General features: G+C 46.1%; 3 protein-coding genes across 3 annotated transcripts in view; all 3 read left to right on the forward strand.

The window, feature by feature from the left end:
- LOC130370411 (heat shock 70 kDa protein 12B-like) overlaps window positions 1–6114 on the forward strand; it is a 6375-nt gene extending 261 nt beyond the window's left edge. The window contains exons 2-5 of the mRNA XM_056576168.1: window positions 35–293; window positions 808–911; window positions 2336–2526; window positions 2989–6114. Of these exons, the coding sequence (XP_056432143.1) occupies window positions 35–293; window positions 808–911; window positions 2336–2526; window positions 2989–3507 (1073 nt within the window). The 3' untranslated portion in view covers window positions 3508–6114. The remainder of the gene's footprint in view (window positions 1–34; window positions 294–807; window positions 912–2335; window positions 2527–2988) is intronic.
- A 501-nt stretch (window positions 6115–6615) lies between these two features.
- Window positions 6616–14748, forward strand: cct7 (chaperonin containing TCP1, subunit 7 (eta)). Its single transcript, XM_056575774.1, has 12 exons — window positions 6616–6711; window positions 7393–7479; window positions 7678–7747; window positions 8453–8559; window positions 9336–9514; window positions 10082–10253; window positions 10951–11115; window positions 11546–11734; window positions 12191–12288; window positions 12428–12560; window positions 13359–13565; window positions 13913–14748. The coding sequence occupies exons 1-12, from the start codon at window positions 6706–6708 to the stop codon at window positions 14138–14140; spliced, it is 1641 nt and encodes a 546-aa protein (XP_056431749.1). The 5' UTR covers window positions 6616–6705; the 3' UTR covers window positions 14141–14748.
- Window positions 14749–15232: 484 nt separating this feature from the next.
- Window positions 15233–25534, forward strand: krcp (kelch repeat-containing protein). The gene is made up of 13 exons (XM_056575770.1): window positions 15233–15561; window positions 15880–16041; window positions 16212–16293; window positions 16863–16922; window positions 17928–18189; window positions 18738–18836; window positions 19423–19554; window positions 21917–22104; window positions 22590–22786; window positions 23421–23515; window positions 23671–23725; window positions 24368–24465; window positions 24776–25534. The coding sequence occupies exons 1-13, from the start codon at window positions 15500–15502 to the stop codon at window positions 25036–25038; spliced, it is 1755 nt and encodes a 584-aa protein (XP_056431745.1). The 5' UTR covers window positions 15233–15499; the 3' UTR covers window positions 25039–25534.
- Window positions 25535–27962: the final 2428 nt, after the last annotated feature.

A 27962-nucleotide genomic window follows, 5' to 3' on the forward strand; every position in this document is an offset into this window, starting at 1 on the left:
TCCACCCCCCCCCCCCCCCCCCCCCCCCCCCCAGGCGGCCCGTACGGCTCTGTGGGCGTGGACCTGGCCTTCGAGGCCATGCTGTGCCAGATCTTCGGCGAGGCCTTCATCCAGAGCTTCAAGGCGCGGCGGCCTGCGGCCTGGGTGGACCTCACCATCGCCTTCGAGTCCCGCAAGCGCTCGGCGGCGCCGGGCCGGCCCAACGCGCTCAACGTCTCGCTGCCCTTCTCCTTCATGGACTTCTACAAGACGCAGCGCGGCCACAGCGTGGAGGCGGCCCTGAGGAGGAGCAAGTGGGTCTAAGAGAGTGTGTGTGTGTGTGTGGGGGGGGGGGTCTAAGAGAGTGTGTGTGTGTGGGGGGGGGGCTGAGAGTGTGAGCGTGTGTGTGTGTGTGTGGGGGGGGGGGTCTAAGAGAGTGTGTGTGTGTGTGTGTGTGGGGGGGGGGTCTAAGAGAGTGTGTGTGTGTGGGGGGGGGGCTGAGGGTGTGAGCGTGTGTGTGTGTGTGTGTGTGGGGGGGGGGGGGGCTGAGAGTTTGTGTGTGTGCGTGTTTTTTTTATCCTTCACTGCATTTGGAAATTAACAACACACACTCACTTTTTATGGTTTTCTGTCATTTTTCCAAAATCACTGTGGGGGAGAGGGTGTGTGTGCATGTGTGGTTGTGTGTGTGGTTCTAAGAGTGTTTGTGGGCGTGTATGGTTGTGTGTGTGTGGGTCTGAGAACTTTCTATGGTTGACCTTTTTTCAAATTCACTGTGTTTGTGTGTGTGTGTGTGTGTGTGTGTGTGTGTGTGTGTGTGTGTGTCAGCATGAACATCGTGAAGTGGTCCTCCCAGGGCATGCTGCGGCTGACCCAGGAGGCCATGAACGAGCTGTTCCAGCCCACCGTCAGCGGGATCGTCAGACACATCGGTGAGAGACACACACACACACACGCACGCACGCACGCACGCACGCACGCACGCACGCACGCACGCACGCACGCACGCACGCACACACACACACACACACACACACACACACACACACACACACACACACACACACACACACACACACACACACACACACACACACACACACACACACACAGACACAGACACACACAGACGCACACACACAGATACACACACGCACACGCGTGAACACAGAAACAGATGCACAGACGTACATGTACGCACACACACGCACACACACACGCACACACACACGCACACATATATTCTACTGCTCATATTTTTTCTCTTTTTTATCCTCATGCCACTTTTTATTAAACGTTTGATGTAGAAACCTAGAACGGTCCAGCAGATTCACCAAACCAGTCCCGTTCCCAGACCAGACGCTTTTGCCGCTTTTCCACCGCACATGTAGCTCGACTCGACACGACACGACTCGACACGACTCGACACGGTAGCAGCGCGGTTGCTTTTCCACCGCAAATAGTACCTCCGGGACGTGGGCGGGGTCGTCTGCGCGAAAGGGCCGTGACGTATTTTTGTACGCGACGCAAACAACACCTACGTAACCCACACATGGACAGAACCCACATAACAACAATGGAGAACATCGATGCGATGGTATTCGTGTTCGTATTATTAGCTGGCATGTTGAAGAAGTGGAATATGTTGGCTGCGGCGCTACTATGGCTGTTCTATCGTTACCAGCATGGTTGCCATGTCGCTCTCGTGACTTCGTCACACTCTCTGGCCTATCAGTGGCCGGCCGTCTGCCGACGTCACCTTTTAGCATCGGCTCAGCCGCTTGGAACCTAGAGCGAGGCGGTACTAGAAAAAGCAGCCACTTGAGGTACTAGATCGCGGTGGAAACGCAAAAAAGGCGAGCTGAGTCGAGTCGAGTCGAGTCGTGTCGAGCTGGTACCATGCAGTGGAAAAGCGGCATTTGTGTTTACGACCCCCAAAGAAATTACACGTGTTATTTTGGAGGTCTCAGCAACAAAGAAAATATTCTGAAGGAAAATCCCTTGAATAGGTTGTCTCGGTGCCTGTCTAGCTGAACATGTTCCAACCTTCGCTTCGAAACAGTCCATCCTCCATGCCCTTGTTATCCTGCAAAAGCTTTAATAGATGTAACATCGACTGCCACGTTATCCAACACGCAAACAAACATTGTTCTTGTGATACCAACTTAAGATATAATTATCAATCTGTGTGTCTGAGTGTCGATTTATCCATCTATATAACGAACCATCTGTTAACGATCTATCGTTTGACGGAGAAACTTGAACAGTACATAAAAAACGATTTAAACCAAATAGAACCAACTGGCCATACTTTGACCTTTGACCTCCCCCCCCCCCCCCCCACCTCCCCCTATAGAGGAGCTGATAGCGAAGCCCGAAGTGCGCGGCGTGCGCTTCCTCTTCCTGGTCGGGGGGTTCGCCGAGTCGCCCATGCTGCAGCGGGCGGTCCAGAATGCACTGGGGCGCGCCTGCCGCATCATCATCCCTCAGGACGTGGGCCTGACCATCCTGAAGGGCGCCGTGCTCTTCGGACTCGACCCCACCGTGGTGAGGGACCCGTCTTACCGTAGTGTCGGAACCCTCCAGAAAATGTACAATAAAGGTGACGTGTTATACCACCAGGTGTGAGTGTGGTTAGATGTTACAATCAAGTTTTGAAGATCTGCCCCTTCTGACGTCACAAGTGGGCGTGTCCACTGGGTAGGTTGGTTGGACACGCCCACTTGTGATGTCAGAAGAGGCCGATTTTCTAAGCGCCTTGTAACGGCTAATCACACTCACACCTGGTTGTACAATGTGTCACCTTTAACGTGTAGCATCAATGTTTATTTTACGACGTTGACCTCAAAGCTGACGAATGTGTGTGTTATTGCTGAGACCACACAAAATCCGAAATGTCGGAACCTTCCGATAAAATAGGCAGTTAGCACCGGGAGCCACTGCCACTTCAGAATCATCATTAACCCCGAGGGGATCATCACCCCCCCCCCCCCCCCCCCCCCCCATCAGGTGCGCGTGCGCCGCTGCCCGCTCAGCTACGGCGTGGGCGTGCTGAACCGCTTCGTGGACGGGCGCCACCCCCGCCACAAGCTGCTGGTGAAGGACGGCCGCGAGTGGTGCACGGACGTGCTGGACCGCTTCGTGGCGGTGGACCAGTCGGTGGCGCTGGGCGAGGTGGTGGGGCGGAGCTACACGCCGGCGCGCGCCGGCCAGCGCAAGATCATCATCAACGTCTACTGCAGCGCCGCCGACGACGTCACCTACATCTCCGACGCCGGCGTGAGGAAGTGCGGCACGATCACCCTCGACCTCCCGGAGGCCCCCGCCCCGCCGCCGCCAGGAGCCGCGGGGGCTGCCGTGGCGGGGGCGGGGCTGGGGGCGGGGCTTGGGGCAGGGGCGGCGGCGGCGGCGGAGAGGCGGGAGATCCGGGCCACCATGCAGTTCGGGGACACGGAGATCAAGGTGACGGCGGTGGACGTGATGTCGAGCCGCACCGTCAGAGCCTCCATAGACTTCCTGTCCAACTGAGGAGCGGCGGGAAGTGGGGAGTTCCGAAGCAACAGGAAGAGGAGGATCTGAGCAACGAGGACTGGAGCGTCCGAGGCGATACGCTCACTTGTGCGGGCCGGCGTTTCCAGCGGTATCGACGTCTGACGTCGAGCTCGACTGAGGAAGCCTAACAAGCATGCCCGCTCCATCTCGGTGAGCAGGATGTTATACAATAGAAAAAAAACGAGGGGGAAAGCTTCACTCCCATTGCCGTTTTCACTAGGTTGAAATGAATGGGAGATGAATTATAATACGGTCGTCTGTGAATCACATCTTTCCAGGGGCCAGGGGGGAAGCTGTTTGAATAATAGGAAGGAAGCCAGGCAGAGGGAATACGTTACACGATTGCCCCTTAAGGAGGATGTGTTTGGAGTACAGCGCATTATTAAAACGTTTGATGTGGAAACCTAGAACAGTCAAGTTAATTTACATAACCAGCCCCATTCCCAGGCCAGATGATGTGTGTTTAGGACCCCCAAAGAAATGACATGTGTTCTTTTGGAGGGCTCAGCAACAAAGAGAACCTTCTGAAGGGAACTCTCTTTAATAGGTTGTCTCTGTGTTTGTCTGTCCGATGCTGAATATGTTCCAAGCTTGACTGTACACAGGCTCCTAGTAGACATACGAGTAAACTTGAATAGTGTGTAACAGCCAATTGAACCTAGGTAGATTCGACGTCTACAGACCCCCTGTGCAAATTGGCAGCTCCTTGTTTGAGAAAGAAAAGCTGTAAATAAACAAAGCATAAGCATACACTTTATGAATGTAAAACATGTTTAAATAGCCTCCAGGTTTCCAGTAAGGTTGGTCCAGAGTAAGGTTCACCGCATAATAACCCAAATCACAAGTTCTTCCTCATCTAAATTATAAGTATTTTTATGCATTTCTATATCGATACCTCATCTCAAACTACAAATAATTCTCGATTGACTATTTTAAATGATTGTTTAACAGCATTTCACTCTCAGATGTGTAATTTTACACATATTCTTTCCTCTTTATCCAAGCAATGTTTTAATATGACGCCACCTAGTGGTCAAGGAACCGAAGCACCAGCTGACAAGCTATTTCGTTGGAACTGATATAATAATGTTTCTGTACTTCTCAGTGGCTGGCTCAGTATATTTTAATATAAATTACTGTTTTCTAGTAATGGAAATATTTGTATGCAAAATGTTGTTTGTATTATCCTATCAAATGAAATGAACACGACTTGTAGGCATGCATGCATATATATATTTTAAAATCTGGTTTATATTTTTTAATAAATGTTTATTGTTGGCTCTGTGACCCACTTGGACCACTTATGGGTCCTGACCAACAGATTGAAAACCACTGAGCTATAGTTTGAAGGTAAGCATCACCAAAATACAATGTATTATTGTATTAAAAAGCTTTTCATAATTAGACTAATTGATTGTGATTCAGTGTTTCAATAGATTGAACCAATGAACCTATAGACAACTTTGTGCTTAACAAAGAATCTGGCTTTTTTAAATGTGTTGATGACCGCATCCTCAACAGTGGGTCAACATTGTTCCTTGAAGCCTTGCTTGAGTGGGTGAGAGTCCCTCAACCAAGAGACCTTTCTTAAGGAGCCTCTGAAAGATTTTTGATCATTTTAGTTTTTTATCCAATTCAGATTTTTCTGGGCCTCTGATTGGTTGAAACACTGTTCAAAAGGGTGGGCTGCTTGAATTTAGACTTTTACTTTGTTGATATTGCATCAAATCAGATTCATGTAATAAATATACAATTAGGCCTACATCCTTTTAGTGAAATAATCATCACACAAACTTCTCATATGCACGTTATCTTTTTGTATTCAATTATATCCATTCAAGTCATTTGACCAAGTCATTTTAGCAGGGTAAACCCATTTGTACAAGGCACGGAAGCATATCCATGTCCCTATATAGTATTTAGGCCTTTACTCTCACGTCTACAACCCCCCCACAAGCAAAGCCGCAATGCAAGCCTTTCTAGCATCAGACTTTAATTTGAAAGTATGTGTTCTACATTGAAATATAGCTTTCCTTTACAAAGTGCTAAATAAACGTTGCTAAATAGACACTTCGGCCGACAAATAGATGAACAGACCATGGGACAATCTCTTCCCCTCTCTGCCTGTTGCCCACCTGACCTCATGGCTTGGCCAATAGGCAGAGAGAGGCGGGATCATCAGTTTACTTGGCGCGCCTGTGGTAAAGTCTATCTATGTTCTGCTTGTTATCATTCTCCCTCTCAGGCGCTCCTCTGTTGGGTTGTGCTACTGTTTGTTCTGGGTTATCTCCATTCAGGACTGTGGGTAGTTTGGCTTCACCTCAACATGCATACGCCATCAACGCCGCACACACACACACACACACACACACACACACACACACACACACACACACACACACACACACACACACACACACACACACACACACACACACACACACACACACACACACACACACACACACACACACACACACACACACATTGCTTCACCTCTGATGACCCACATCCATTCATCAATGTTATTGGTTTTGTTTTGGTTCTTTTGAGGACATTTGAGAATGACAATAAATATCAGTTGAACGCTGTTTCTGTTGGAACTCCCCTTTTTGGTCATGTTCCTGAGCTGGTCGTAAAACAGAACTAGATAGATAATAAATAGTTGGACAGCTGGAAAGATACTCAGAGAGGCCCACATAAATTGACATCTATACTCCCGATAAATAGATAGATGCATAGACAAAGGGCTTGATTGATACACAGATGATTAATCACATATATTGATAACTAAATCGACCATGCCAATGCATCAAAATAATTTAGTGCAGGATAGCAAGGGAATAGAAGCAGTGCCTCTCTACGCCCAGATGGGGGCGGTGGAGTACCATATTAGCACAGTACGACCGCCCAGGTTCCGTAGTAGTATAGTTATTTTTGTCGAAATTAGGAAAATACAGAAATAAACTTTTTGTATATATGTACATATATGCACAAATATGCCAATGTCTTGTTCTTACAGCGCAATATGTCTTCATAAACATGACTATTTTAGGTAAAGAAACGACTTCCGGCAGACAGACACTTGCGACCGGAAAAGGCGGGTACCCAGCTCTTTTCGAAAAGCATTGTGGGATTGGAAGCCGGGGAAAGCTTCTCGAAGGAACTGCAAAGATGATGGTGAGTGACTTAGCATTCATGCCCTGTTTGCCAAATAAAAATCTGCATGCATCCTGCCCCTAATTCTACATCGTACTTAACCGGATTGCATATCTATCTCATGGCAACTGTTGAGCTTCATTTGTCGTCAATATTTTTGTGAAAATTGGATAGATGAGATAGAAAAAGGACACTGATGCTAGGTAGCTGCGTAGCATCCCCCTGTGTCAATGGGCGTATACTTTTGGGTCCACAATGAAGGGACCGGCTAGCATGCAACCATTGTTCCTAAGAGGATTAAATACAAACTTTTTCAATGTCGTATCGATAAATATTGCTGGTTTGAGACCTCCGTCTAATACAGAAAGCAGAAGTAGCGATCAGTCCACTATGATCTCCATGTAAACACAAAACTAGGGGCTGGTTATGATGCTGTCATGTTAATAACCGCCGTCCAAATAACGTGTTTTGAAATTGGAATATATTACTTGACAGTAACCACTTCTCGGAATGATGATTAACTTGGTCAACCCGTGGTCAGCATTAGGGAGAAATAACCTCAAGTACAAGACAAAGCGATGCCGCACCAGTGTGCATCAGTTCCGCAATGAATGACGTCTCGTCTGTTCGCCCTGGATTTAAATTATCGACTATAAATCCTGTCTTTCCCTAATTGTCCATCACTCCACCTTGCTCCCTCAGCATAATACACCAGTTATCCTGTTGAAGGAGGGGACCGACACCTCCCAAGGTGTCCCCCAGCTCGTCAGCAACATCAATGCCTGCCAGGTCAGAGTCGTCCTAGTCTATTCATATTCTCAAAGTTTTACATATTATGCAGTATTGTATCGTTTAAGGGTTCTGTGTAACTTTGCATGTAACGTGATGAAGGCCCTATTTGAACCAAATCACTTGAATAACTTCTGTTTTTAATTGTATTCTTCTGTTGCCCCTTGACGCCTGTCTTGTGACCATGGTGTGAGACAGGTCATTGCAGAGGCTGTGAGGACCACCTTGGGACCCAGGGGGATGGACAAGCTGATGGTCGATGGCAGAGGTGAGCAGAGAATAGGGCTTTGACTTTTGCCCAGAAATCATATTCAAAGTTTGTTTGTTTATCAATGTTAATATTCGAATATTTATTAATAATATTTTGACCATTAAATGCCTTCAGAAAGACCTGGTTTGGGCTTGGTTTGTTTTTGCTATGGTTACCGGTCTTGCTGTTCCAACGGTTTATTAGGTTTCTAATAAATCGCTGTCTAATCAATACTTCATTCACTGCCTCTTCCGTGGTCATTACATTATTATGAATAGACTGCGTCGGGTTCTCCGACGTCTCTCCCTCTTGGCCTGCTCATAACGGGTTCGAATATTAAGGGCTGCCTGATATTCGTTCAAATTTTGATTTATTTTTTGATATTCGAATTATATTTGAATAACGAAGTTCGGGGTCAAAGCCCTAACAGAGAATAATAATTCCAAACCGTCTGCACCAAATACAATCACCCAACACTTAACCACTTTATTATGTTTTTTTTATAATTTATAGTGGACATATTTTAACTTGCTGGATTTGCATAATGAGTCGGTGTGTTCATTAAAAGCAATTCATATGGAAGGAGTTTTTCAAAATCCCTTGCCTTGTATATTTACTATACACGGCAAACTCCAAGCGGCAGGGTTAATCAAACTGCAGATTCACGGAGAGAGGGTCTGTGTTGGTAACGAGTGTGTGTGTGATCTGTGACTATTTCTAAAGGTAAGGCCACCATCTCCAACGACGGTGCCACCATCCTGAAGCTCCTGGACGTGGTCCACCCAGCCGCCAAGACCCTGGTGGACATCGCCCGCTCCCAGGATGCTGAGGTGAGGGGGGGGGGGGGCTGGCGCACGGTCTCGGACCAGGGCGTGGCAGCGTCCTGAGAGACTCTGGTTCTCAGATGCTAAAGAGATGGTTCAGGGTTTTATTTGAATCAGCTGCCCTGTACCTGATGAGCTGACACGGCAATTCACCGGTCTATCAGCCATATTTGTGTTGTAAAATAATATTACGATTATAAGATGTTAAAACGAATAGGCTTCATCCAGCTTAATTTGAAGTGCAGAGAACTTCAATCCCATGCTTACTTTCTTTGGAGATCTCGCGGTCTGTTTGAAGCGTTCCAGAGGCTTCGTGTCTAGGATAGGGCTTTGACTCCGAACTTCGTTATTCGAATATCAAAAAATAAATCAAAATTCGAACGAATATCAGGCAGCCCTTAATATTCAAACCTGTTATGGGACGGCCAAGAGGGAAAGCCGTCATAGAACCCGACTTAGTCCATTCATAATATTGTAGTGACCACGGAAGAGGCAGTGAATGCACTATTGATTAGACAGCGATTTATTAGAACCCTAATAGACAGCAAGACCGGTAACCATAGCAACGCGGTAAACAAACCTTGCGAAGCCCAATCCAGGTCTTACTGAAGGCATGTAATGGTCAAAATATTATTAATAAATATTCGAATATGATTTTTGGGCAAAAGTCAAAGCCCTAATCTAGGATAACTCTTGTGACGGTGAAGCCCAGAACAGGAAATGACTCCGCCGCCATGATCCTCGTCTGACCTCCCGGCCTCTTCCTTACCTTGACCCTCCAGGTGGGCGACGGCACCACCTCCGTCACCCTGCTGGCCGCCGAGTTCCTGAGGCAGCTGAAGCCGTACGTGGAGGAGGGCCTCCACCCTCAGACCATCATCCGCGCGTTCCGCACCGCCACGCACCTCGCCGTCAAGAAGATCAACGAGATCTCCGTCCCCGTCAAGAAGGGCGACAAAAAGTGAGAGCTTTTATTTTGAAACGTTGTTGTGATGTACTCTGTGTACTGGGCGTCTGGTGCAATGCGTTTGTTTGAAAACCTTCGGGCACCAAGGGGTGCATGCTTTTATTACCGATTCACAACATCTTTGTATCGTTCCCTTCCGAGAACCAATCCGATATCCCATTGATACTTTGCTAATTTTTAAGTGAATACAAGATGTCAGCCTTTTGTGCCACATAACCTTATTTGAGTAAAGTCTAGCGAAGACGAGGACTATAGTATAATCAGTGTCAGCTGAATAGCGGCTAGGATTAAGCACTGAGAGGAAAGTTGGGTGAGGAAGAATAACTAGTATCAGAGCTGTGCATGGACTCCTGCCACAGTGACATTGTTAGATCAGCCTGATCCTGTTATCCTGCATCGGACCGGTGTGTCCCTCATTGCATGAAGCATTAACCCTTTCACGGAAGAGGGGAAGGAGATCTGGCGATGTCCAACAGGGATGCTCTGACGTTGATGCTTTTAACGTCGGAGCGTTTTATGTGCAGTACCATTGGGAGACTAACGTTTCCTTCTGTCCACCAGGGAGATGAGGGAGCTGCTGGTGAAGTGCGCCTCCACGGCGCTCAACTCCAAGCTGATCGCCGGCCAGAAGGGCTTCTTCTCGGAGATGGTGGTAGACGCCGTCATGTCCCTGGACGAGCTGCTGCCCCTCAAGATGATCGGCATCAAGAAGGTTCAGGGAGGCGCTCTGGAGGTCCGTAGCACAGCTCTGTCCTCTTCCTCACGCCCGTTTCGTTAGGAGCCGCCACGTGCAGCCGTCCTTTATGTTCACGGCTCACAATGAGGGTCCGTCTGGCCACGGCCGGGCGGAAATGTTTTGCCAAATATGGTCGCGGCCTTGCATTGGTCCAAAAACCTCAGCCAATCAGAGTGGCACTCTACACAACTCTTGTCGGTTGGAAGTAACGACAACATTCTGGTCATCTTGAACCTTATTCTGTCGTCCGGGGATTCAAAGAAAGCTTTGAATGCTGCTCTTTACCCCATTCTTTTTTTATTATTATTAATTGGGTAGACCGTAGTTCTCCTTATTGGTTATGGACTCAAAGTCCCTCCTTGAAGGCTCATCGGTCCTAGCATTTCGCAGAGAGAAGCTGAACATGAACTCAGAGATCGGGACGCTCTCCAGAGGCTCATTGAGGATAGCCTGGAGTGGTCTCAGACATAAGTGCTGCCTATAAGTGACTCACACTAATAGGTGATTAGCTTGAATTTGTTGGTTGTAATTTATTGCACGTGTAAAGGCAGCAGAAACAACAGAACGAGGGACTCGATTTAAACATGTAATGTCCAACTGAAAAGTGTCAACGGTTAACTGTGATTATCCCTAAGACGTTTACGATATTTAAGAAGGTGATTTGTGACGGTGGGTTGTCCGTGACGTGCTACAGGAGTCCCAGCTGGTGGACGGCGTGGCCTTCAAGAAGACCTTCTCCTACGCCGGCTTCGAGATGCAGCCCAAGCGCTACGACAACCCCAAGATCGCCCTGCTCAACGTGGAGCTGGAGCTCAAGGCCGAGAAGGAGAACGCAGAGATCCGCGTCAACTCTGTCGAGGTACGTCGTCGTCGTCGTCGTCGTCCCCCCCCACAGTGGGCCAGGCCACACAGTGAGCCAGGACCCGGACATAGCCGGCTGAAGCTAGCCCGGGGGCTTTTTGAGGGGGGGAGGATGAGTCACAGGACACCAGGGATGTTCAAGGGAGGGTTGGAGTTTAGGACTCACTGCCATACTAGTCTAGTCAGCGTCTTTTGTTGATGTTTCCCCGGGGGGGTCACTTCTTCAACAGCAATGCACTCGTTTAGCTGCCCCCACCTCTCTCTCTCCCGCCACCCCCCCCCCCCCCCCCCATGGGACTCATTCTCACAGCGGCCATCTTGGTTCTGAAGAGCGTGTGATCGGTCTCCCCCAGGAATAGCAGGCCGCTAGGTGAAGGATGCTAGTGGTGCCGGTCCATTAAGAGCCCTCCTTGTCATCCCTCCCCCAGGAATACCAGGCCATCGTGGACGCCGAGTGGAACATCTTGTACGACAAGCTGGATAAGATCTGCAAGTCCGGGGCCAAGGTGGTGCTGTCCAAGCTGCCCATCGGAGACGTGGCCACACAGTACTTCGCCGACAGAGACCTGTTCTGCGCCGGGCGCGTGCAGGAGGAGGACCTCAAGAGGACCATGATGGTGAGGACGGACCTGTTCTCATCACTCCCTCTTCCTCCTGGGTTCTCATCACCCTCCTCTTCCTCCTGGGTTGTCATCACCCTCCTCCTCCGGGTTCTCATCACTCCTTCCTCTTCCTCCTGGTTCTCACCCCTCCCTCATCTTCCTTCTGGGTTCTCATCACCCTCCTCTTCCTCCTCTGTTCTCACCCCTCCCTCCTCCTCTTCCTCCTGGGTTCTCATCACCCTCCTCTTCCTCCTGGGTTCTCATCACTTCCTCCTGGTTCTCACCCCTCCCTCCTCTTCCTCCTGGGTTCTCATCACCCTCCTCGTCCTCCTGGTTCTCACCCCTCCCTCCTCTTCCTCCTGGGTTCTCATCACCCTCCTCGTCCTCCTGGGTTCTCATCACCCTCCTCGTCCTCCTGGGTTCTCATCACCCTCCTCTTCCTCCTGGTTCTCACCCTTCCTCTTCCTCCAGGCCTGCGGTGGGTCCATCCAGACCTCCGTGGGGTCCATGACAGACAACGTCCTGGGCCAGTGTGAGCTGTTCGAGGAGGTCCAGGTGGGAGGAGAGAGGTAGGACCACCCCCCCCCCCCCCCCACAAACACGCACGCACATGCTCCACCTAGAACAACCCTGAACCAGAGAGGGCGTGAGCATGAGCCTCCATGTGGTGGTGACCCCCCCCTCCCGTCTCTCTCCTCACCTGTGCAGGTATAACTTCTTCAAGGGCTGCCCCAAGGCCAAGACGTGCACCATCCTGCTGCGCGGCGGCGCCGAGCAGTTCATGGAGGAGACGGAGCGCTCCCTCCACGACGCCATCATGATCGTGAGGCGCGCCATCAAGGTCGGTGGAGGCCACGCGCAGCAGGGGGGGCTCTGGGTGCATTCGGTCCACTGTGATGCCTAGCATACAGTAGGGCTGGGCAATAATAAGATTACGATTATTAATCGCGATAAAACTCACGACGATACGCATTAGACATAAATGCTCGATATTAAAATTAAGAAAGAAAAAAATATTTTTTTTTATTGACATTATTTTCAATAGGTTACAAGGCAAGCTACCTTATATTGTTCTGTTGGAAGCAGATAAAACACGTTTGTGAAGTTAAATGTTTATATTTAAATGTGATTTTCCCTTATCACAAATATGGTTATAAACAAAAGTCTGGTTTAACTAATGAACACTCTAGTTTCTTCAGGCTGCAGCAGTATCCAATCATATATCGTGATTAATATCGATCAATATCAAAAAAATAATCGTGATAATATTTTTTGCAATATCGCCCAGCCGAAGCATACAGTACTTTAGTGTGCTCAGTGGTCCGGGGGTTTAGTCAGCAGGCGGGATCGGTTCAGTGATGAGTTGAATGAAATGATCCGCGGAGTACAGGGCAGTAATGCAAGAATATACCTAATATGGGTCTATGACCACAAGATGAGTTATAGTGATTTATACGCTATAAAGAAAACACTGAGCTGCTTCTACCGTATGTTTGGGAAGGTTAGTGGCGAGAAAGTTCCGACTTCCAGGCGAAAGGTTCCGGGTTCGAGTCCCAGTACCCACCGTCCTACCTGTGGACATCCCTCGAGCGTCTCCCTGACCTCACCTCGGCCTCCCCCTCTCTCTGTGTGCGTACAGAACGACTCCATCGTGGCGGGCGGCGGCGCCATCGAGATGGAGCTGTCCAAGTACCTGCGGGACTACTCCCGCACCATCCCGGGCAAGCAGCAGCTGCTGATCGGCGCCTACGCCAAGGCCCTGGAGATCATCCCCCGGCAGCTGTGCGACAACGCCGGCTTCGACGCCACCAACATCCTCAACAAGCTGCGCGCCAAGCACGCACAGGTGGGCGGGAACACACACACAGACACACACACACACACGGACACACACTCCGACACGCATCATAGACCGTTATGGTTCAGACTGATGGCACGTCTCTCGCCAACTCTTGGCTCCCCTGAGCCCGTCTGCACGGCTCTTTGAAGCCAAAGAATGATTTAAAGGGAGGTTGAAGGGGTATTGGTAGCCTTAAGGTGATGAGAGGTGCTCTTGACTCTGTTTAACTCTGCCGTCCTGTCTCTGTGTCTCTTCTCGCCGCCTTCCTTCCTCTGTTCCTCTCTCCCTCCCTCCTTCCCTCTCGCTGTCTTCTCCCGTCCCCGTCTCCCTCCCTCTCGCCTCCCCCTCCACAGGGCGGCATGTGGTTCGGCGTGGACATCAACAACGAGGACATCGCCGACAACTACGTGGCGTGCGTGTGGGAGCCCTCCATCGTGCGCATCAACGCCCTCACCGCCGCCTCCGAGGCCGCGTGCCTCATCCTGTCCGTGGACGAGACCATCAAGAACCCCCGCAGCAGCATGGACGGACCCCCGGGGGGCGGCCGGGGGCGGGGCCGCGGCCGGCCCCACGCCCACTAGGCGGCGCCGGGACCACCACCACCACCACGACGAGGAGGAGGAGGAGGAGGAAGAGCCGGAGCTTTGGGATCACATACACGTGATGGTTAAGATAATTGCAGGTCCGAGTGTTCCCACAAGGGGGCGACAGGTGAACTTAAAACTAGCGGTTGCATTTATGACTAGTAAATACCATTACAGAAGGATAACCAACCGGTGGTTCGGATTTCAACCATTTTGTTACTTTGGTCCAATTTCCCCCAGTGCGCGTGGCCGTTTGTGTTGCAGAAGTGTGCGTGGATATAGATGTCATCGGTCACTGTACTTGTTTTTTATGTTTGGGCTTGGACGTTTTCTCCATAACTTGTCATGACACCTATTCTCTTGCAGTGATTGTCGCCCAAACTCACTCCTGTCCTCCAGAATTGACCCCACACTCTGTGTTTATCCTAACTTGTTCCAGTAAGGGGTGTGCATCAAATAAGAAACCGGTTTGGTAACATGTAGAAAAGCACTGATTGGTTGAGTAGTTCTGAAGCATTTCTTATTGGTCGGGCTGTGTGAAACTATTTATTGGACCACTCTTAACAATAAAATCCACAGCTTAAAGCATCTGTCTGTTTCTATTTGTTGAAATGTTTCCTTGGCGGTTTTAATGGACGTCTGATTGGCGAACAAGAACACCTTATTGGAAAATCGATATGTTATCTAATTTCAAGAAAATCTGATAACATTGCTATGTTTTCCATGAACACTTTTTTAACAAACGGCCATGAAAGATGATCTTGGCAACATTAAAAGGATGAGCTTTGTAGCTGAGGGATTTATTCTAATCAACTATTATGCAAATGTTACTGTTAAATAATTTTGTGTAAATGTGCTGGAGAATTCAGATGACTGCAGGTAACAATATGGTGTAATGTTTTTGACTGCGTCAGACGGAAATCATTAACACAATAGAACTGATAGATGTAAATATACAAATTATCGTGAATCCTAAAGCGTGTATAACATTAAGATGCGTACTGTTCTTAAACGCATGCGCGCCCCGATGCGTGTATTTGATTGGCTTGTGCATCGAGGTGCGCTCGATTTGGTTCCCTGCATGTCCTGTATCCGTCTTCGGTGTTCCCTCAATACAAAACCTCTCCTCGGGGAGCACTCGCTACACAAAACATGCGCTCCTCTGTATCATGCTTCCCCTGACGCGGGGTTTTAGAACTTGTGTACATCGGTGGCGGGAAATGTTTGGAAGAAAGCGAGAGACTGGATATAGAGTCGAATTTGTATTTGTGACCCTCATTTGAGACCGACATTTGTTCTTAAATATTCAGCGATATTGTTTGAATTCTACCGCCTGTGCAGGAAGGGCGACGAATCATGGACGACTTCGGAGTTTACGCCGTTATAGGACTCGACAATCCTCCTCAAAGGCTTCTCTGGTAAGACTTATTTCGTAAAGCACGTCCTAACGAGACTGCAACGACTGGTATATCAAATGCTCTTCTTGGTATTAAAGCACGTATTGATATGATGACTTAAGCCAAGGGATATATTGCTACACGTTGCTGTCTTTGCACACAAACTAGTATTTGCGCGGTCAGCCGTAACGTTGCACGCTTTGAGGGCATTCACTCTGTTTCTTATCGCATTTGATTTAATGTAACGAATTCCGTGTAAGCTTATTTTGACGTGTTTCGTCTTCCCTTGTCAAGCCTTTTCTATAAATATTTATGCTGTATATTCTTGCGTAATTTCAGCCCCAAAGGAACTTGTCGAACGTCGCTTGCCGTACCTCCAAGCGCCCGCCAGGTGGTGCTGTTCACAAATGGACCCTGGGGGGAGCGGGTCTGCGTCAATGCAGAACTTAATGATGCTGACAGGATGCCAATTACAATAGGAAAACTGACTCCCTATAACAAGTACGATTTTTTTTTGTTTTTAATTACATTTGGTTGCCATTTGTTTTCTTTAATGTAGGAATGTAATTAACATGTCGTAAAAGGGAACTTTTATGATCTGTGTAACTTTCATAGCATAACATTGTGATAAAGTTCGCTGTGACTGTTAAAGGACGTTTTTTGTTGTCTAGATGTCTGTCCTGGGAGCAGTGGGAGGAGGAGGCCTGGACAGACGAGGTGACCCTCAGCATCACGTTGGAGGGAGGAAACCTGGTAATATTTAATAATACGATATAAATGCATGTCATATGGGGATGATGTTAAAAACCTGGTCATATTTAATAAAACATGAATGTATATCTGATGAAGACGTTATCCACCTGGTTATTTAGAAATAACATCATATGAATGTATGTAATATGGAGACGTTTATCATAAGCTCATTTGTTAAGATGACAGAAAGGCCTCTTGCACCATCATCACTTTATTCAACATTATGTCATTTTATGATGGGGAAAATAAACAAAGCCCTTCGCTTTGAGCCATTCATTTGGTGTATGGAGAACATTACCAAACATTTAGCTTTGATGCAGAGGACGTTAGGTTAGTATTGAAAGGGATTGACAACAACATGACTTTTATTTGAAGCAGTTGGATGGCTTTTATCACAAGGAATATACATAATTAAACCTGAAGTCTGCAGGGAAAAGGCGACATGATGTTTACAGTTAAAGCAATGTGTCAGTGGCCAGTTGGCCATCAGTCTCAACTTTGAACCTTGAACTTTGAGGGATTTTGAAGACTTATTCAGGCCAGTATCAAATGTCCTTTTGTATTTACAGGTGAAAGCAGTTATCTCTGAGCCAAAAATCACTGTGGCCATTAAAGAAAACACTCCAAAGGTAATTCAATATAATACATTAATAATGTGTATGCATATGTATATATCAGGGGTCAGCAACCTTTTCAACATGCATTGCCAGTTTGACATTTTCTCGTTAATGAGTAAGAAACAATATATATAAAATTAAGCTGAATTATGACACAGCGACCAAAAACATTTCCAGAAGACCTGGAATTGTACTATTTCCATATAGTCCACAATCATGCATCAACATTTTAAGTATGTTTTTGGTTGTTATATTTGCAACAAGGGTTTACAAATTATAATGTTCCATCTTTAAACACCATTTTCAGAAACTCACTCAAACATATTTGCACTGTGAGAAATTAAAAAAACGAGAATATATGAGAATGCTGGAACCATCCAAATCAATATATTTAAGACATGTGCAGCTTTGCAAAACCATGTGAAGGTGATGCATACAGGCCACTTGCAACAATATTTAAAATATTTTCTTCTTTTACTCACAACATAGGTTTAAAAATGATTAATTGATCCAGTTTCAGAACACTACTTTCTGTAACTAATTGAAACATATTTGCACTGGGAGGAAATGCCCAAAATAGAATAAAGTGCTGTGGTAATAATGATTATGCTTCCGCATTGTGCTGTGAATTTTTTTAATAATAAAGAAAAATAAAAAAAAACGTTTAAAAAAATAATAATAATAATTTAAGTGTGCCCATGATTGTGCTGCCCCGTGCCAGTGGTGGCACGCGTGCCTAGGGTTGCCGACCCCTGGTATATATAATGTCGGCAATCGGTAGTTGATCAACGACAAAAGAGAACTAGTTCCTCAATTCCAACAAACGCTCACCTTTATTCTTCTCATTTTCATGGTTGGATAACAAACATGCTGAACACTCTTCTCAAAAATAATAGTTTATGAGCGTCCATGAGTCCTCCTCATGTCGTGTATCGGCCTTCCACCTCCAATTTGCACGATTGCATTCAGTCCTTAATGTTGAACAAGTCGACCCTGTTACTGCTGTTCCCCCCCCAGTGCACCACGGCCGCCCCTGCTGCCCGGGAGGTGAAGGGCAAGAGGAAGAGGGGACGACGCGCTGTGGAGGAGGAAGAGGAAGAGCTACAAGACGAGAGAGCCGCGAAGAGAGGGGAGCAGCAGCAGCAGGAGGGGGAGGAGGAGAATGTGTGTCCTAATGGCCGCTCTGAGAAGAAGACTCCCCCCGGCAGAAAGGTCAGGGGTCACGGCCGGGCGGGACCGAGGCTGTTGGAAGACGACCCCGCCAGGATGAAGACGGAAGGTGAGCCCGCCGGACTGCTCTCATGTTCAGTTGACCTTTTTAATTAAATGGTGTGTATTTTTATTCTACTGCCATGGAAATATGTTTACTTTATAACGGACTTCACGTTTGAAGAGCCAAGCCCGGTTCATACCCGGCGATGCGAATAAAATAATTAAAGTATCTCAACGATATATACAGGTCTCATATTTATATTTAGCAAATCAATGCCAGGATGTATATCAAACCCAAAAATTGCATTTTGCATCAAAATGTGAATAAAGGCGGAATACAATGCATATACTACTATAAATACTACATTCATTAACAATGGGGAAATATTTATATATTATACCTACTTATTTACTTTCATTTATTTATATATCTCCGCTCTCACTTTTCTGAATCACAGATCTTTAATGCAAGAAATGACGTGTTAATGTTCCGTGTTTTGTGTCATGTCTGACAATGTTTATATTACAGTTTGGGATGTAACACCTCCGTTCTATCAAAGCTGGGAATTGTTTCCGTGATACTCGGTTAACTTGTCCTCTCCTTCCTCTCTACAGCCAATGGGACGGCGGAGGTGAAGGGCATTGTGGGTAAAACGCCCCCACACAGAGCTGGCAAGCCGAGAGGCCGACCGGCCAAGACTCCCACGCAGAGCAGTGGGTGACGTGTTTACATTGGGACGGGTTTGCAAGGGTTCAGTTTTTCCGAAAGAAAAACACCCAAGTTTTCCATGATCACTTTAGGAAAAAAAATCATGAATTTTATGATTAAATTAATGGAGAACCTTTTGAATAATATATTGCCTGTATATGTATTTTTGGTTGAAGAAGTAGAAACATCTATTGGAGCATCATGCTGTTACTGAACCTATCAAATCTCTCCCCACTGTACACGCCTAATGACAACGTGTAAAGAAGGGAACCAACAACCCCTTTTCATCTTAATTTCTTTAACTCTTAAGAGTGAAAACCACCGACGCGACACCACTAAAATCCAGACCTTGCATCACATATAAAGTAAACTAGTCCCAGAACTCTCCGTCCAGTCAAAGATATTCTTGGAGTTTCCAAACACTAGTTGGCTGGGGGGTGGAGCTGAAGGCGGAACACCGCCTTCAGCTCCACCCCCCCAGCCAACAAGTGGGTCTATCCGAAGAACATGCAGTGAGCTCTCTTACAGCCATCTCTGAGCAGTCACGTATGAATTGGCACCTTGAAAACCCTTGACCCCCACCCTCCACAGTAATGCTGGCCAGCCCGTCAGGTCGCTGGGGTCATACCATGTGTCCCATCGACGCCCAGACAGCCATTGTGATTGGAGGACAGGGGGCGCGCATGCAGTTCTGCAAAGACCCCATGTGGAAGCTCTGCACAGGTCAGTGGTAGTGTTGGCATTATCGATGCAAGGAGTAAACGTCAGTTGATCTCCACAACTGCAAGGGCTATAATATGTCATCTGGGTGGTAAAAGAAAGATGGTGGTGCAAGTGAAATAATCAATGTTGTGGATACTTCTTGGTTATAGTGGATAAATCTGGAACACAGCATAAGTGGAAGATTACATTTCCACCTGAAATAATGATAAGTTGGTCGTTATTAGTTGGTAGCCCTGTAGTGCTATGAGACACAAACAGCTAGATATCTGGAGTAAAATGTTGACACTCTTATTTATTTAAATGACAAATTTCAGTCGGACAACAGTTTGTTTGTTTTTAAAACAATGTTAACCTTTATTAAAAATTACCAGTTCATGCGAGCCTATATAGACCCGTAGCGGGGTAAGCCCTCCTACGTCAAGACCTCCTAACCCTAGCCCTCTTCAGGGCAAGGAAAAACTCCCCAGTAGGAAGAAACCTTGAGGAGGATCGCAGAAGAGGGTTCCCCCTCCCAGGGACGGTTAGGAGGCTAGAACGCACCCGGGTTGGTTCGGAGTGTGATGGGTTTCCAGTAGGTGATCGGAATACATTCTGCCTTAATGACTTTGTCGTAGGCCTATAACAACAACAGAGAAGGGATTTAGCGGTGAAATTGAACACTCCGTAGTCAATTAACCTAAGTGGAAATATAAGTGTCGTGTGTGAATAATAGAAAAATAAATAGGCTCTAAACTAAGACAAGTAAGTAATAATTTATCGGCAGACCAATTAGCCCAGATGCGCAATATACCTAGCAATTACTTACCTAAATGAGTGCTGCACGGGCTGGAGAATATATTCCCCGTACTCACAAAGTCAATCATGGTTTTGCCCAACGATCTTCATGAAATATTTTCCAAAGAATTTGTGCAATTTAAACTGTTATTTATTGTATTGAATGTTATTAGGTATCACTAAACGGAATGTAATACGAAAAAGTAGGTACTATTTTAGCGGTTTGCTATCGGTTCTCATTTCCCCCAGAATGCATTGCATGACGTCACGTTGGGAGACACGGAGCAAAGCCGCAATGAGACACAGAGACTAGTAGTGTTTAACAGATTATACAGATGCATAGATAAATGCATAGATATTATATATAGTTAGTATATGCTACACGTGAACCTCCTAAGATGGCGCAATTTGATTGGTTCGCTATCTCGGGATATTAGGCAATATCCCATGATTGACATCTCAAACTCGATAGTTTTCATCGCAAAATGTTCGCTACCTTCCACGTCATCGCCGAATGGCGTTTGAAAACACCAGTTACAGCCAAAAACGACAAAAACTGGACTTTAACACTATTTGAGACATTTTATAAATGATACACGTATTTGGAGGGCTTTATGTAGCCTACCCATTACTCAAAACGTCCGGTTAACCTGCACGTAGAACTTTAACTCAACCGCGGGGCATGCTGGGAAAAACCTAATTGTAACACCACTAATGGTTTTGCCCATAGATATAATAGAAAACTATATACCCTATATACTACACTAACACTAAACGACTAACGACTAAACACTAAACGAACACTATATATGTCTATGGTTGGCCAAACGATCGTTATGAAACACTTAACTCTACCGCGGGGCATGCTGGGAAGATATTGCGGCGGCTGATAGCAACCATAATATTGAACGCTGCATTATATAATATAATAGAAAATATATATATATGAAGACATCGGACCTATTAAAGAATATATATATTATATAAATATATATATATTATATTTAATAAAAATGAACTATGAAGTCATATTTTTTTTTTACCGTTGCTGCTGGTTGTGTGATTTGATTGGTTGATTCGTATCATAGTGTAGTGTTTAGTATAATTTGTTGCGCCAAAATGTATTAGCCCCTGTAATCCCGCAATCATAACTCTTTGGCGCTGTCACGTTAAAATTGTACCGAGAATATCGATATCGATATTTTTGACAACACTAGTAGGGAATCTTTTATTAATAAATAAATGCTATTTATTCTTATATTTTCAAACTATCTGCTGTCACTCCAATATGATTCGGTTCCCCGGACGATAAACTACCATTTCATTTAGGAAATCTGCTTATCATCCTCGATCCAACGGTGCCCTCAGCAGCTTTAAATGTGACATATTATTCTTGTCCACCTAGATGTGTGCTAGATAGATTAATCTACCCTACCCAGTGGACTGTAGCAAACGTTGCTCATCAATCCGTCACATATCTAGGTGGACACGCCCACCTGTGATGTCAGAAGAGGCAGATATTCAAAACGGCTTGCATAGTAAGACATCAGTTTGATCCGCGTCTTTCCGCGCCGTTCTCCGTCCTCAGAGGATGTGTCGTGGGTGGCGGCCGAGACGCTGGCGACCGGCCCCACCTTCGAGGGCCGGACCGGCCACACCTCCGTCTACGACCCCGTCTCAGGACGCATCTTCGTGTTCGGCGGCTCCAAGAACAAGAAGTGGTTCAACGACGTCCACATCCTGGACACGCACAGCTGGAGGTGGACCATGGTGGAGGTGTGTGTGTGTGTGTGTGTCCCAGGTTCAATAGCCCCCGTTACCATTGCACAGTTCATTCTTTTTTTGTTTTTGTTTATCGTTGTTTTATTCTTCTGTTAAATTATTAATTTCAGTTTGTAGGTGTGTTATTAGACTGTGGGGTCAATGAACAACCAATCATAACCAAACTTACCAAATACGACTGCTCATACTCTAAAGGGTTGATTAAGTAGTGAACAATATGGAATAATTAAGATGTCTTCCTCATTATAGGCCATATATGGCCCCTTTTTAACCCGGCGGCCATCTTGGTTTTAAACAATACCTGGCTTGGGGCAACTGGGTTAGTGGGCCAGAGGTTAGAACCAAGATGGCGGCCATGTGAATACGGCCCATTGTGTAACCTAGGCTAGGATACCAGCATGATAACAACATGAGCTCATCTTTCCCCCAGGTCATTAACCCTGATTCTCTCTCTCCTCCCTCCCCCCCCCCCCCACCAGGCCCAGGGTAAGGTGCCCCCTCTGGCCTACCACAGCTGCAGCATGTTCGGGGGCGAACTATTTGTGCTGGGAGGGGTGTTCCCCCTGCCACACCCGCAGCCCGACGGCTGCAGCGACTCCCTGTACATCTTCGACCCCTACCGCTCCATCTGGTACCAGCCCATCGTCACGGGCGACAAGCCCTCCCCCCGCTCTGGGTATGAGGACTTAATTCAAAACTTAAACGGGTAACCCTGTTTCATCACAAAGGTGCGAGAGTGATTAGCCGGTACAAGCCGTATCCGTTCTTGTAACGGGGGCCATTTAGATTGTTCTGTCCACTGTGACACGCAGTGAATTAATTGAGATGCATTTCGATCCAGGAGCAGATCTAGGGGCTAGGGCATATTGCTCATGGGGGCCTATTAGTGCAGAATCTAATTAAGGATCAATTGGATGTGATAAGGTGGTGCAGCAGTATTCGATATATGCCACCCCCTGTGTGTTGGCCCGTGGCAGGCTCTGGAGGCTGGTTGGTTGGAGCAGGTTGGTTGGATCGGTGGAAGGGTCAAGTGTTGGCGTCTCAGCATGAAATGTTCGTCGTAGAGGAAGCTGAGGGCGGAACCAGAATTAATCCTAAAACAAATGGATTTTTATTATCATTTATCATCCATGTTGAATGTTTTCCACATGTTAGTCCTCTTAAAAGGGTTTGTTTTTAAATGAATGATGAGGAAAGTTGTGTCACAAATACCGACTTTAATCCTGTTCTTTTTCTTTGCCTTGTGGCCTTGTCTTTCTGTCGCTCTCTCTCTCCCTCCCTCCCTGTCTCTCTACCTCTCTCCCCATCAGTCACTCAGCGTGTGTGATGCAGAAGAGGTTGATCTATGTGTTTGGGGGCTGGGACACCCCCGTCTGCTACAACGACATGTACATACTAGACCTGGGTAGGTCACTCTCACACAGACTGACGAAAAAAGGAATTTGTGAAAAAAAGTGTTGAATTCCAAGTGACCAAACAAACTAAAGTGACTTTGTTCGTAAGGTCCAGGTCAGCTGGAGGGTCCATCTCTTGTGCTTATCTTCTGACCTCATGTTTCAGGACTCATGGAGTTCTCTGCTGTGAAGACTACTGGGAAAGCCCCCTCACCCCGCAGGTACACATCAACCTACACATACACATAGACAACACATGGACATCACACACACATACACATATACACACATACACATAGACAACACATAGACAACACACACACATACACATAGACACATACACATAGACAACACATAGACAACACACACACATACACATAGACACATACATAAACACATACACAGACACAAACACACTTACACATAGACACACATACACATAGACAATACATACACATAGACAATACATACACGTAGACAATACATACACATAGACAATGCATACACATAAACACGCATACAAATAGACAATACATACACATAGACACACATAGACACATACATAAACACAGACACAAACACACACACATAGACACACGTACACATACACACACAGTCCCCATATTTGTATTAAAGGGGTGATATACGTAATGCCACCAGGTGTTACTTTCATTGCCCATTACAAGCCGGTTAAAAATCTGCCTTTTCCTGTGCTTTAGTGACATCACAAGTGGGTGTGTCCACCTAGCTGTGATGGATAGATCAGTCTACCAGCCTCAGTGGACTATAGAAAATGTTGCTATTATTCACGTGTGTGTGTGTGTGTCGTGTGTCGTGTGTCGTGTGTGTGTGCTGGGCCTCAGCTGGCATGGCAGCGTGGCCCTCTCTGACACCCAGTTCCTCATCCACGGCGGGTACAACGGACACACCGCTCTCAACGACGCCTTCATCTTCGACATAGGTCAGAGGTCGCCCCCCTGTGGACTCCGCCGTAGCTCCGGTTGAACTTGGGTTTTGGTTTAGTTTCCTGTAAAAGGAAGAGCGACCTTAAAGCAAATCGTGAAAGACTGGAACTCCTCCGGGAAAACACTTTGATTGGCTGAAATGTATTTCAGTTTATGTCCGTCGCCAATACGATATTTTGGATTGTCTCATTGATTTCTAGAGGTTAGAATGTGGCATTTGTTCAATATACCCCCCACCCCCCCCCCAGCTCATGTCCTTTTGGTATAATCCCCTAATGAATGCTAACGTGTGGTTTGTTTACTCAGACACCAGCTGCTGGTCAGAGGTGAGCCTCCCCGAGTTCTCCGTGTCCAGGGCCGGCCATTCCATCATCTCCATGGCGATGGCCGCTGACGGGCGTTGGGGCGGCCAATCGACCGGGGCGGTGGCGGAGGAGGAGGAGGAGCAAGGGGGCGGGGCCTCCCGGAGCCTCCTGGTATTTGGGGGCGGGGACAACGAGGGCAAATTCTACTCTGACCTGATGGTGGTGTCTATTGAGGAGCTGCTGGGGGCGGTCGAGAATAGTTAGTTTAACCAATAAGAGAGAGACACTCTTCCATTATGGGCTGAAGAGTTCCTTTATTTTTCTGTTCTCCATATTTTACCTGCAAAGTTTTATTTCAGTCTATTTAATTTAAAGTTGTTCTTTTAAATGTATATGTCGGAAGAATATATATATTCTGTTTTTTGAGGATTTTTTCATACAATGCAAGATAATAACCCTACGAATCGGATCAACCGTAATAAGTGTGGAAGATAAGATGTCTGTTAAGTATATTTCAGTACCACTGATTTATCAAAGGACATTTATAATGCTACAACTTTACCTCTGTTCAACTTTTCTGACTGTACTTAGTTTGCTGTGTTTTCTATTAAAAACAAACGTTTTTTTCTCTGTTGCTATGAGGGAAATCGATTTTCTTGTGTTTGCTCTATGACCATGATGTTTTGTACGGTATAATTGTTTGATCTTTTCAACATCCCAGTAAAGTTACGTTTTCTAAATTGACTGAGTTTTTCTGCCGTTCTTTGAACAATTAAACTTCAAACTTTTCAGTTCATCAAATGAACATGGCAAAGTGTCTAACACAAAAAACAAGCAAAGAGTAAGAGCCACCCAACCCATGTAGGTCATGGTCAGACACAAAAACCAACAAACATCATACATTATAACTTAAACGGGGTAGTAACGGCAGTTAACTACCGCAAATAACCAATTGATAAAAATGGATATAGTTAATCAGGCAATAGGTAAAGAGGGTCATGGGGAAGGTCACCCCCTCACTCCATTGAGCTTCACACCCTCATCCTCCAGCAAGCTCAACCTAGGAAGCAACATCAACATCAAGAGTATCAAAGGTCCTTTCAACGAAAACTCAACTTCTCCAGTTAATGAATATTTTCAGACTTCGTGTCTCCACCTGTCATGTGTGTGGAGGAGAGGGTTGGGCTAACAGAGTGGTGAAGGCAATGACATACTATATTTTAGTGAGCATATTCTGAGATGGGAGGGGGGGAGACCTACGAAGCAGTCAGGGGGTTAGGAGGTATATTTGTGTTGAAGGCCTGTTCAAAGTCAGTCACCCCCCTTCAAACTGTGATTGGGAAAATAAATTCGAAGTGGTAGTGATTGTAACATTGTAATGAGTCATGAGGAAAGGCTATCATCTATAAGCGAGTTGTGATCCAGGAGAGTTTAGTCATCTAATATGAACCAAGTGACAAATGCGACAAACCTCGGGCACCTCCTGATTGAGTGATCAGTGTAATGGCTAACATCCATGCGGGATGCGCTCCTCACTTATAACTAAAGTTACTCCTTAAACTGAAGGAGTCAGCCACTCGCTCTGTCTCCTTTGACGTATGGTTGGTTTAGGGTTTTTGGTACTTTGCACAAACATCCCATTCTCCAATCATCCACACACAGCACTCATTACTGATTACTGATTGACATGCATCACTTTAACTTACTTTGCGTTAAGTTGGTTGAATAAACTATGATTGTTAATTAAAGCTATGTGTTGTCTCCTCCTTGTCATACCCGTGAGCCGGGCTGTGAGTGACGCAAACCACAACTACATTTACAATGGAGATAAATAGACGCTGTGAATCATGTTGTCCGCCAGGGGGTGACAGCGGACCATCAGCTGTTGCCGAAATCGCGATAAATTAGTTGCTGATTTTGGAGGTTATCTCATACATTTTAACAATATAATGTATTTCACCTTATAATTTATTTGGTAAAATATAGGAATCCCGGTGGTTTAAATCGATGTCATTTAGAACAAAGCCCTACTTTTGTAGTCCTATGTTCTTCTGAATCGCCGCCACTTAGCCTACCGCATCACCATAACAATGACTGCTTTGATTGTGCTGCCGCATCTCTTTTTCATCAGTGCTTTGGATTGAGACAGTGCCATTGATTTAAACTCAACCCTAGCATTTGTGTTCGTGTCTACATAAGATCTCTCTGGTCCCAAACCGTCTCGTTTGCTTATGTCAGAATTTCGCTTGGCGCTGATCTCTTTATAGTTATTATTTATTTAGTCTTTAGTTATCTATTTATACTGGTGCAATCCAACCACATCTCCCTTGCAATATTATGAGACCTATTTTCGTGATAGGTTTTAACAATTTCTATGTAGCCTACAGTATATTTAAAAATCTGTTAAATTAAATGTGAAAATATTTTGACTAGTTATTTTGTTTCGGATAATACACACTTTAATCCAAATACATTTACTGAGTAGGCTAGAAGTCTTTTAGGTTTAGTCTAATTGGAAAAAGAAATGTAGCCCTTTGAACCTTTTTCTTAGGATGTGACGCCAACATAATTTAGAAACCTTTTACAACCATTCGTCATGCGCAATGGTCAGGTGCAACTTTGATGGTCCTGGAACTGTTTGCACTCCAAGTACCAGGAGGGGATGTCTTGACATATTTAAATAATATCATATTCTAGGATGGTAATTGATCATATATTTAGGACATTTGGGCCAAAATATTAGCAAGCAAAACACTTGATGGCTGGTGAAATGTAAAGGAACCATTTAGGGTAATTGTCATGATGGCGATAGTATATAGGTCTGGTGAAACGTTTTAACACAACTTACAAATGTGCGTGTGTGTGTTAGTGTGTGGGAGGGAGGCGGGGGAGAGAGAAAATAAGGAGTAAGAGAAAATAATATGAAGGGGGAGAGAGAGGATTAAAGAGAAGGGGAAAGTCAGAGAGAGGGAGCGAGAGAGAGGGGGGGGGGGAAGAGAGAGGCTTCAGGACGCATATGCGTCATAGCGCATCTCCACTCTTTATTTACACTTGGAACCATATTTGCATGACCTCTCCGAGCCAAACAATAGAACGGCACCTGTCACACACACACACACACACACACACACACACACACACACACACACACACACACACACACACACACACACACACACACACACACA

Source organism: Gadus chalcogrammus, chromosome 17 (assembly GCF_026213295.1).
Source record: "Gadus chalcogrammus isolate NIFS_2021 chromosome 17, NIFS_Gcha_1.0, whole genome shotgun sequence".
NCBI classification, from domain to species: Eukaryota; Metazoa; Chordata; class Actinopteri; order Gadiformes; family Gadidae; genus Gadus; species Gadus chalcogrammus.

Excerpts from the sequence above, each read along its gene's own strand:
- cct7 (XM_056575774.1), top strand. Across the intron at positions 9,515-10,081 it reads GTCAAGAAGGGCGACAAAAA|GGAGATGAGGGAGCTGCTGG; the intron begins GTGAGAGCTTTT and ends TCTGTCCACCAG. Across the intron at positions 13,566-13,912 it reads TGCGCGCCAAGCACGCACAG|GGCGGCATGTGGTTCGGCGT; the intron begins GTGGGCGGGAAC and ends CCCCCTCCACAG.
- krcp (XM_056575770.1), top strand. The coding sequence starts at position 15,500 with ATGGACGACTTCGGAGTTTACGCCGTTATAGGACTCGACAATCCTCCT. Across the intron at positions 16,042-16,211 it reads AAACTGACTCCCTATAACAA|ATGTCTGTCCTGGGAGCAGT; the intron begins GTACGATTTTTT and ends TTTGTTGTCTAG. Across the intron at positions 23,516-23,670 it reads CATGTACATACTAGACCTGG|GACTCATGGAGTTCTCTGCT; the intron begins GTAGGTCACTCT and ends CTCATGTTTCAG.